This window comes from Filicampus tigris, chromosome 18 (assembly GCF_054856515.1).
Source record: "Filicampus tigris isolate MCC_2025a chromosome 18, RoL_Ftig_1.0, whole genome shotgun sequence".
Taxonomy (NCBI): domain Eukaryota; kingdom Metazoa; phylum Chordata; class Actinopteri; order Syngnathiformes; family Syngnathidae; genus Filicampus; species Filicampus tigris.
In genome coordinates this window covers 4099414-4111376 of record NC_141234.1, presented here as the reverse complement: position 1 = coordinate 4111376, position 11963 = coordinate 4099414, and the positions used below count along the sequence as shown (strand labels likewise).

Sequence of the window (11963 nt, the reverse complement as noted above, 5' to 3'; positions counted from 1 at the left end):
ATAACACTTAACCATGCGTCGATCTTATTTCAAGTGTAGGGTGACCGGGAAATGTTTAAGTACGGTAGCATTGAAACTAATTCATATTTTTCCATACTTCTGTCTTCTGCATTTGGCTGGAAAAAAATCAGATACAGATGTAAACATGATTTTACGTCTAATGACAGAGTGATGCAAAATATCATAATCTTTGAGGTTCCTAGTGGATGTATGTCACGTCGGACACATTAGCTCAGTGAGAAAGCTCATATTATGTCCTAAATCACATTTTTTTTCAGAGAAAAGTTCCACATGGGCTAATTCTCACAGGAAATGAAACAAAGAAAGATAATGAAAAGCATATGAAAAAAACTAATTCTGCTCAACCAGACCAAATACCACATTTGTTTCAATCATAGTTTCATTCTTTTTTCATGAAAATATTCAAACCATATGGGAGGACATTTATTTAATTAAGCCATAGAAAATACAAAAACGTGGAATGCAATGTTAACACAGAGGATGTGTGCGGGTGTCAAGATGGGATTTTTGAACCGGAACCTGAATAAGAGGATGGCACGTATTTGTGAGCAGCATATTTTGTGCCCCCACTCACCAACTGATCCAAATGAAAGACCATAATAGACACAAAAGAGAAACATAAGAAAATAAAAGAGAAAATACTGAGAACAAGAATATCATTCAATTAGCAGGGCAAAGGAATTCAATGAAAGCAGAGTGGCTGTGTGGGTTTTGAGGGGGGCAGGGGTTCAAACTGTGTGAGATTTCCCCCCTCCCATCGCTATAAAAAGAGCTGAACGGTGCAGAAGTCTTCATTTAGTTTTCGCCCCACTGAAAATTAAACAACATATTGTTTTTTTTTTGTCGTCCGCAATAAACATTTTCTCTGAAATACATTTTCATAGTTTCTTAATTCACTTAAAAATGGTCTTCAGTCACAGACGTGTAAAGTTTCTGTTCTGTCTTTTTAATGGTCTCTGTGAAAATATAGATTAGAACAGTCTTCTCTTCATGTCTGTCCACTGCAGCAGTAAACAAAGTGAGCCCGGAATCCAACAGAGCATGTTGCAGAAGATGCACGTATGTGTGTGTGTGTGTGTGTGTGTGTGTGTGTGTGTGTGTGTGTGTGTGTGTGTGTGTGTGTGTGTGTGTGTGTGTGTGTGTGTTGAAGTAAATATCTTCTTTAGAGTTCAGAGTCTTGATGTGTGCGCGTGTACATGGGAGTGCGGTCACACTTCAGTCTGGAAGTCACCCTCAGATGAGTCCGGGGTATTTGCCGAGGATGAGTCCCAGTTCTTATTGTGAAGCTCCATACGGTCTTTCTGCTCCCCTGGCATGATGGTCAGCTCGGGGGTCATGGTCTTAAAACTGTCCCACGAGCTTCTGTCCTCGGGGGTTGACTTGTCCTGACGGGGATGGAGAGAGCAAAAACAAACAGAGCCATGTAAGGTAACATTGCAAATTAAAAAAGACAGATGGACAAGTGGAATCCCTGTGGATGCAATCTTGTCTCACTGAAGCCACTTCTTGTTTTCAGTGCATTTTAGAGCACTTTTATCTGCCTTGTTTAAAGCAGCGACAATGTTCAAAAGTAGTCTGACAAGGAGGGAACAGGAGTATTTAGTTGATCAAAGGCATTTTTTTGTACAAACCATCTGTTTAGTCACATTTAGTTGGAACAGAAAATGAAGCGGGCAGCTGTCCAGCCGCCTTTCAGACTCAAGTACCCCAAAGTCCCAGTTGTGTGCGCGACAAAGAGTTTTTGTAATTTAAATATAACTATAGCCTGAATTTTTAAATGCAAACACTGCTTTTTAATATACAGGTAAATCATTTCAAACCACTCAAACATCTGTTTCTGTGATATGGTAATACCTTTAGATAATTAGAGAGTACATCTAACTGCCTCCATTATAGGGTGGGTGAAGTAATCAAAATATTTGTAGAACTCCTACAGGATACGACACAGAATTGTATCACGCCACATTGTGGACATCGCTTGGAAAATGTGTGTTATTACTCGAGCATGATCTGATACTTTCCTTGCCCTTTGTTGGTCACAGGACTGGCTGACAGTAAAATCTTCACATAGTCAGACTTAGTGGATGTCAGCAGATAGGATTTCCCTGTAGTTGTCATCATTGTGTTCTCAAAAAGATGTTGTGTCTATTTCAAGCTTGCCCCTAGCAACTTTTGTGGACAGGTACAATGTCGCTTCAAACTTAGCACAGCTTGCTAATTAACTAGGATATACATTTTGCATCTCTACAACATTCTTAATTAAAGCGGATGTCAACCCAAACACATTTTTTTTTCACTAGTTGAAACACAGCATTCTGATTAATTTTGCATTTGTGGAATATAAGTTAAGCAGCAAAATGCACTCGTTTTTAGCCATCCCCGGGGGCGGCCATTTTGTCTTCTGTCGACTGAAAATGACATCACAACTGCTCACAACGACCAATCACGGCTGACCTGTTTTCTGAATCTGAGCCGTGATTGGTCGTTGTGAACAGTTGTGATGTCATTTTCAGTCGACAGAAGTGACAAAATGGCCGCCCCCGGATATGGCTAAAAATGAGTGGATTAACTCTTATTCCACAAATGCAATATTTATCAGAGTGCCCTGTTTCAATAGTGGGCTTGCATAGAACATGTCATGTCATGTCATCTTCCAAACCGCTTATCCTGTACAGGGTCGCGGGGAGGTGCTGGAGCCTATCCCAGCTGACAATGGGCGAAAGGCAGACTACACCCCGAAATGGTCGCCAGCCAATTGCAGGGCACACACACAGACACCGTCACTGAGCGGGAACCGATCCCACGCTGCCCGCACACAACTCAGGCGTGTGAACCACTACACCATCAGTGACTATTGCATAGAGCATTGTTGAAAAAAAAATGTTTTCGTTGTCTTCCCCTTTAAAAGCTGTTTTAGATCGCAAACCATAAAACAGCAGGATGCAGAATTATTGTTAACATGCTTCCACCTATTTTCATGTATTTACAGATGAGCAGCAAACCCTGCGTTGCCTCCTACTCCTACCAATCAGTTACACTTCACATGGACTAATCATGGCATGAAAGCCTCCGGGCTGGAAGTCTGTGATCGCTGCATGTGGTCCTCAGATGTGCCCCCCACACATGTAAAATGCATGTTGAGGGATTAACTATAGGCAGAATTAAAGGTAACATTATGCACCAGATAAGGACCATTATTCAAATGTCACTGTTGTGCTCGTGGAGATAATGATTCACAGATATGTGCTGTGGAGACTTGGGGGACTAGTTGCTTAGCTGCTTCTTGCTGAAAATGTAAAAGAGAACCAAATGAGATGGACTACCTGTGATGGCGGCCCATGCTAGGGAATCTAATTTTGGGCTGTATTTGCATATCGACAACTCTAAAAATGAGACAGTGCGAACAAGTTTTCCTGGTTATCTTGCATCACCAAAGCCTATTTATAAAACATTATTCAAGAGTAAATAGTGGGAATCTAGCTTTATCCTTACACCTCCAAAATGCCTTTCATCCAATATTTCATTTGTGTAATTCACACACTTAATCCTAGTCTACCCGCTCACCTGGGACTCACAAAATACAACTCAGAGATCCGCAGTCACACAGAATCTCGCTTCCCCACCCCCCAAGCCCGGCAGTACGATGATCATCGCCGGAGCTCTAGGGGGCAATATCTGCCTTATTATCATTCTCGCTGCGTCACATTCTGACAGTTTGCAAAAACGAACACAAAAAGCATAATCTGGGAGCCAATTTGCATGCTAACTGCTGGCGAAGGAGCATTTTGTAGCGCAGGAGTGTGCGTAATGCAGCAGTTAAGCCACAACACTATCCCCGGGAGAGCAGGCTAACGCGATTGTGTTGCTTCTGCATGTCTATCCATTGCCTGTCGCCATCTATGCGGGCCTCTGTTCCCCCATGCCCAAAAGCGCCAGCTCATCCCATTTTTTTTCTCCCCCCCCATCTACATCTCTGCCAGAAACCCCTCTACTTACACTGGATGAGTTCTTTTCACCTCCAGCAGATGAAATGCTCCATCGCTTTTCCCTCTGTGGCGATGAAAAGGGAGGAGGCATGCAAGGAGCGGCGACCAGAGAGAGAGAAAAAAAACAAGGTAGAAAAGAGGAAAAAGGAGGAAATCAAAGTCACTCACAACTCCTCTATTAAATAAACAACATTGCTCTTGCCACTGGCAGGTGAACAGGTAGCTGTCACTTAGTGCAAAGACATAATTGCTTCTCTCTCACTCTTTCTCTCTCTGCCCGTCGCTCATAAGCCCTTATCAGCATCCAAATGATAAATGCACGGCAAAATGCTTAGAAACGGTCAACTTCCTAATATGCAATCTTGGACTCGTTATACAAGTTTACAATCAGTTTACAATGGTGTGTGGAAGACAGGAGGGCATGAACAACAACAACAACAAAAAAAAACAGCATACGATAACATAAGCTTTTGTTGAATCTTGATACAAAGATGTGGATCCATTGGGAAAATGTATCTTTGTGAACTAAGATAAAACATGTACTTTGTATAGTATATGGTATATCCACACTTAACATGGAATTTAAATCATCTGCTGTAGCATATATTACTGTGGGCGTGTTTACATAACACATAGTGTTCATTGAGCTCATTGATATTTTTCTAATGAGTTTGAAGCATTTTCAGTCATATTAGAGATTGAATTGATTTCCAATCGTAGCTGTAAGCAAGTATTGACTGGTGGTCGTGTAAGTGCTAATTGTAAAATATTGTAAAACAAAAAATAAAATAAATTGAAATGATAATCCTACAAAATGGTTCAAACAGAAGCTCCATATGTCATTCATTCATCTGATAACACGTTATTTGAATTTATAGTATTAGGTGCAAAGAAAAGCTGTATTTTTAGAAACAGTCATTCTTTTGATTTATAAAGAGTTGTCATAGTTGCTTGACAGCTTTGACTAACTGTCCACCGACATCTGCCAGACTTTTCTTTCGGTCGCCAGAATAAAAGCATTTATAATTCATGCTCATTACATTCAAAGCATCATTGTTGACTGAATAATCGGTACCCAAAAATCAGATTGTGCGAAATCCACTTTTGTAAAAAAAAAAACTAAAAAAACAAGCTGCTCACCTAGGGATTTATTGGCAAATACTACACCGTATATTGTCATTTTTTTTTTGTAATTTGTAATCTTCTTATGGATAATGTAGCGTCGGCAGGCACAACAACTAAGGCGGAACTAATATCACCAGACTCTAACATACAAAAAGTAATAGAACCCAAAAGCAAACATTTGCCACCCGATTAATTTCTGAGAGGAAGTTACAAGTGGGCACAAAGCAAGACAAGTAAAAGGATGCTGGGGTAATATGCAACTGCGCAAACATCTACTGGCAATCTAGAATGCACAGTTTTTGAATGGAATACGTCTACCACCCACTAACTCACTGATCCTATCTTTTGGAGCTGGGAATGTTAATGAGGCTTTGGGAGATCATTTGGGATAACACGGGGGGGGGTGATAGGTGAGTGGGTAAAACATTACCTTTGTTGACTTGGATGCCCATGGATCTGCTGACTGTTTGGCTACACTCAAACTGAGACGTGACAATAAGCAACATAAAGACCCCGTCAGCCAATAAAGGACATGAAACAGGGGGAAAAAAAGCAAAAGAAAAATCAATATAGCAAAATAGAATACATATGAAGTGTTAGGCTCACAGAAAAAAAACGTAAATGACAGAACTCATGGAAAAAACAAATAACATTAAAAAATGCAAAAGCAGAGTGGATACCAGAAATGTATATTTTTTTAAGGTCTCCCCTTTCGTAATTTTCATATTAGTCCGGAATAGCATCAATGGTGATAGCAGACTTTAGCATAATTTGCCCTTCAGTTGGAAAGAAACGGGTTCTACAAGTAACAAGGCCCTTCAAAGGAGCCAAATTAGGAGAATGTAGGGCGAATAAATTCCTTTAGTACAACACATTGCAAACAAACGAGCAATCAGACGCATGCTGTCTGGGCCGTAATGAGAAGCGATGTGATCCACAGCCAGCGCCGCTGCACCGAAAACAGTCCCCTCACTAGTGAATCAGCCTTTTACGCCTCTCTTTAATTGGCCCAAAGACACTAAGTGAGCCGAAACAGCATTATGCCACTTGGTGCATGAAGCCGGGGTTAAGCTTGCTTGATTTCAAAGCCACTGCTACACAAAGCATATCTACACTCTGCTCTATTTTCATGGGGAAATTTGCATGGAGGGATGCAAACTGTTGCGTCTACCCAACGCTGTGGAGGAGGGTTTTAATTAGAAAGAAGCTGAGGGCGGAATAATTAATCAATTAAGGCATCAAATGAGTTACGAAGGGAGAAACGAGGGAGACAGCGAGATAGATGATGTCAAGCTGTGAGGACAAACAGAGGGGAATTAGATCATGGGGGAAAAAAAAAAAGGCAGACAAGCTTTCTTTATTGTTGGAATACGAAAGGGCCTTGTGCTTAACTACAGCAAATAGATTTTCAGGACCTCCAGGGTTTTAAGTGCTAGCAAATTGTCCAGCCTCAATCAACAGGGAAAAAATGGTTCTCTGTCATTTCAAATGATCTATCTTCAATTTATGACACACAACCAAAGTACACACATTACCTTGGCTAAATGTCCCTCCAGTTGCCAAAAACCATCAATTACAGTTGCCACGGTTAAGCACAGATTCATAAAACCATCGCCCTGAGTCTGCCCTCTTCTTTTTATGATGCAGCATAATGGAAGAACCATCTTAAGATCTCCACCACAATACATGTCTGTGGTGGAGGTGGCCTCCGCATTGGGATTCCATGTCACATCGTCGTGTGGTCTCAAATGTTGCTGTGATATAGCGAGAGGGAACAAGTTTCTCCTGTCTCGGTCTCCAGCTATTTGCATTCTGCACAGACGTGCTGAGTCTTTCTGCAAAGGGAAGCCAAGCACCCTTCATCTAATCAAGAGCACAGCGGGCGACAGCAGGGAAATACTGTATACACCTTTTGAGAGGCACAAAATGCCTCTGCCATCCCATTATGTGGTGCAAACTCTCCCTCTGTCCCACCGGTACATGCACAAACGCATGCAGAATCCATCCGACACAAGCACATGAACCACATCATAAGTACCGCATGCAAATACACCTCATGACCTTCTGAACCCCGCAAAGACAAAAAGGCTAGCACTCTACTTTTGTCTGCGAAGAAGCTGCTCTGAATCCAAACAATAGAGCAGGCACTAACGCCCAAACTTTCCCCGCTGTGCGTACACACATACTGCCTCTCGCTAACCTCTCTGACTCCATGCTTTCTCTATTATGGATGATGGTTAAAATCCCTCCTTGCCATATCCCCTGTCCATCTACTGTATCTACTATTTAGATACTACTGTTTAAAACAATGCAATTCGAATGACCTCGGATTGTTTACATAAAAAGCCCACGTTTGTGTATGTAATGTTGCATGAGTTAAGATCATATATGTGTTAGGGGTGTGCATCTCTCCACAAAAGACAATTCAATACGGTTTTGTGTAATTCGTCCAAGTGGGATGTGATAAGTTTCTTGGATGATTCGATTTAAAAGTGGAACGATAATGGTTCGACTCAGTAGGATTACGATTTTATTCGGCATGGTCTGACTCAGTTTGAGAGGGTTCGATGCAATGACCTTTTTTGTTGTCATTTTCCATGCGTACTTAACTTGTCAGTACCATAAATGTGCATTTCCTCCTAAGATATCTCTCTCCAATGAAAGACGATTCGAGACACGTGTCGATACATTTCAATGCGGAATGATTTGGTTCAGTTCGATGCACTGACATCTTTTAAATCGAAAAACAATTTTTCTGGTTCAAAACTGCTAACGTTGTTACGCCCCTAATATAAATATATATATATATATATATATATATATATATATATATATATATATATATATATATATAAAATGTCATTGTAATTATTTCCCGCACCTAGATTAAAAACTAAGTATGAATGAACACTGGTTACTGCCATTGGCAGATTAACAGAAAAGCCTGTGATTGATTTTCATGTTTTGGGGTTAATGGTGAGCTTTGTGATGAAGTGTCTGTCTGCCTTCTTACAGGTTCTTTTCATTTGTGCTAATTGAGCATAACGATGAGTCATCACTTCACAGCCCATAGCTATCAATTTGGTAAACATTAGCATTACCAACCAGCTAGAAAAAAAGAAACGGCATGGCAGAATGTGTGCATGAAGACTTGTAATGTCGGGATAAGGAAAGGCAAGGAAAGCAGAAATGGAGAGACTGAAGATCTGTGATGGTTCTTATTAGGCAAAGCTTATTAGGCTCCAGTTTACTTTAAGACCAGTGCACTTAGTTGGAAAATTGGTTTAAGATGGGGAAGTAGAAAAATGTCTCCACATCTCGATCTGTCTCTGTTGAACATTTTCTGGTATCCACTCATCTCCTCAATAAAGTCAGCACATGGATCCAACCTTACCAGTGAGGGAAAATGCATCAAGCCTTCTTAACCCTATAAGCCTTTGTGATATTTCAGAGAGGCTCATCAGCACCCATACACACCGCACAGTGTTTAGCCCTGTTTGGTGCCAATGGACGAGTTTATGGCGAGAATATAATGGTTTATGAGGTGATTATAAATCTGTTTGGATGGGTCATTGTCCTTTGGATTTATTCCTAAGTTATAGTGGTTAGGAGGCTTTAATTCATGGTTGGGAAGAGACGCAATGGCTTCATGGTTGGACACTCCACACATAATGATGCCACAGCAATAGAAGCACAATATAATATCAATACAATATCCTTGTTTATTCTTATTTTTTGTTTTAAAGGTAACTCTCGTCCAGCACCCATTCAAAGGGAATGATATGCTTATGTTTTGTAGCAATCTGACCCACCGGTAATCATTTAGAAGACACAAACTCACAACGGTACGACACTGCACACGCACATCTTTGTTACACAACACACTACTGGGAAGGCATACTGAGTACGTCCGTACACTATGACACAACTCAGACGTGTTCACAGCTAATGTTTGACACTGATTTGCTGCATCGATCAAACACTGATTAAAAAGGGAGGGTTTCTGGGTGTCACATGTAGATGTGGACTCTTGACAAGTGCCAAGCCCTGCCCCTGTCAAATTGTGGCCACGACTGCACAACATTTCCCATTCCACATGTGCTGGCACGCTGCGCTAATGATGACAGATTACAATTTCAAATTGTGGTTATAGTTTTAGCAATAGGGGCGTTGGGAAAAAAACAAGGCCAGTCATTGATTTAATCATTTTAAGCACATTTAGCTTTATTTTCACTCACTCTTCGGGTCTTTAAAATGATGAGGAAGGGCAAAGCTGTAGTTCCATATCACAAATTGGTACGTCAATGTTTTGACATTTCAGTCCACTTTCCACCAAGTGTTACAGTTCAGTTCAGCTCAACAGTCTAGTTTGCTCTCCTGTCTTCTGTTTCCACTATGGCTGCGTAGGCAATAGTTGCATCACCTACGCGAAGAGCTTCACATCAAACCATTGCCACCTAGTGACGATGACAGTCCATTAAATACATCACTGCATATTGGACCTGTAATCTGTGGATCAGACATCAGATTGCAGTTTGTCCAGCTCCACCTCTTTTAAATTCACAAGACTGCAATTGGGATCACATCTGAAGGCATGGCAATTAGTCCCAAATTGTGCACCCTAGAAGACTCATCTGAACTCTACTGCTTGGTGAAAATGGGACTAGTGTGACTTTTTTTCAACACAGACACTGTACACATCTGGTGGAAAACTATGAGATGCACATGAGTGAATTGTTCGCCACCAAGTTGGACTACTTTATAGTGACTTTGAGCGGCTCTACTGCACAAGGTTTACGCTGGGATTTAGCATTCCTTACGTTGACTTTCTTTGTAAACCAAAGAAGCTCTGCGCACGAGCGATGGCTCGGTGTTGTGCCTTGGTGGTGGAGGCGGGGGAACCTGTTTTAGAAAAGGTTAAAGGGTGTTTAGGTCCTTGGTAACAGCACTGTTTAGAGCAGAAAGGAGAGTGTCCTGCAAAGAGTCAGGGGAGTTACGCTCTTTTGTAATCATTAGCTGCAAGAGCTAATGAACCATGAGGATACAGCGAGAGAGAGACAGACAGAGACATGACCAGCTCTGAGGTGATCTTTAGATACGTGAAGCATCTGACTTTAAGAATGAGTTTAAACTTTTATGGCGCTTTGTGCTCTACGTTAATATCATTTACACTAACTGTCACACGGCAAAGGAAAGAGATTATTAAAGTTAATAGGAAATTATGAAATCATTACTCATACTGTAATTGTCTATTAAATGGAGGTGACACCGGGCCCTTAAAAAAACAAACACGACGAACAAAAAGGAACACGACAACGGAGGTGCACTAACCCCTACAAGTACACACAATCTAATACACGCGCACACACTTCATCTCCATAATTACTGTATAGTCAGCATGTCCGTGTCTGGGGGTGACTCTCAAAGTGAGTTGTTGACAACAGCACAGATAAATTGTCACTGGGTCCTGTCAAAGGCCTGACACTGATAGTATTAGCCGTGTAATTATTCACAGTTAAGTGAGCTGCCCACTTTCTTTTAATATAATGGATTCGGATGACTATACCATGCGTAGAGTCAAACACACTTTCATTTCATGATTCATTCGGCATCACCGATTCAGAGATTATACGTATGCCAGTGAGTCTCCATCTGGTTCAAACACAACACTCCTGAGCTATTATTAGTAGAAAATGAACAAATACGTTTGATTACTTGAATAGAATAGAATGAAAATAATGTGCCCTAATTCTATCCAAGTAAATGCTTTGAAATTATGGAAATACTAACAATTTTAGCGCCTGTGGAGTAAATATTCGAATCAAATCAATTTTTGTACAGTGCTATTTATGTGCAGTTGATGTAAAAACATTTTGAACTTAACAGTCTCGAGTAGCATTATCAATACCACTTATCACAAGCCAATTTGGGGAATATGACTACATTACAGACCTTTGCAGGCAGCATGTCATTTTTCTTGTCCTTCATTAACTATTTTCTTGACAATACGGGTAACAAATGGGTAGCCGTCCAGAACTCGTGACAGACTTGATAAAGATATTGAACACATTTGCCAGAGAAGGAGAAGGCAGGGTGTTTCCTCGCGTGAGTTTCCAAGAATGTGAGTGGGTGCATGGCATGGCCAATATGAGATATGTCAGGCTCCATTCTTCCACTGTTGATGTAAAATGGATGTGAAGCCATGTGGTGCCAACGCCTGGGGAAAGCACACCTATGGAGGCTGCCTAAGTCTCCATGGCTGTGCTCTCCACAGATGAGAAGAGTGCGAGTATGTGTTTAAATCATAATGAAAGTGTCCCTCTGAAGGTTAGCACAGAGTGAGATGGGACTGGCTTTCATCTGCTGCTAATGGTCTTTTAATGAGTCAAAGACGCCTCAGTATTATGCGCCCACCCGAGACGCCCCCTGCGCTTGCTTGCACACACACACACACGCACGCACGCACGCACGCTGTCTTTGTCACACAAAGTACACCAACTATGGGTTTTACAGACACATTAACTAATTGGACACAGAGACAAAGCACCTTTGGTAAAGGCACTGTGTTGTCTTCACTAGCAGTGCGTTGTGGTAAGATAATTAACTCGCAAACAGGGGTTGCACAAGTCTGAATGTGCAGAATTAACTAATTATCTATGCATGCTTATCCCGTGGTAGACAACGGCTACAATCTAGTGTTTTGACCAGTATTTACCACTAGGAAGGAACAATTACCTTGGTGCCAATTCCGGTGGGTGCAAATTAAATCCTAATACCTACAAACACCTGTATGTATGGGGTTATACAGTGGTTCACGTCTTTATAAATGTA

The 11963-nt window shown here is 41.2% G+C and overlaps 1 protein-coding gene across 19 annotated transcripts in view; it reads right to left on the bottom strand.

The window, feature by feature from the left end:
* Positions 1–431: 431 nt before the first annotated feature.
* Positions 432–11963, bottom strand: part of adgrb2 (adhesion G protein-coupled receptor B2) — a 135186-nt gene continuing 123654 nt past the window's right edge. For 11 of the 19 annotated variants that reach the window (XM_086013894.1, XM_086013909.1, XM_086013893.1 and 8 more), the window contains 2 exons: positions 4018–4071; positions 432–1406 (listed from right to left, as the gene is read on the bottom strand). In XM_086013894.1, coding sequence (XP_085870020.1) covers positions 1230–1406; positions 4018–4071 — 231 coding nt within the window. In that variant the 3' untranslated portion in view covers positions 432–1229. Of the gene's footprint in view, positions 1407–4017; positions 4072–5562; positions 5615–9952; positions 10035–11963 lie in introns of all 19 variants that reach the window. The other 8 variants (XR_015081997.1, XR_015081999.1, XM_086013902.1 and 5 more) reach the window with 5 other exon arrangements.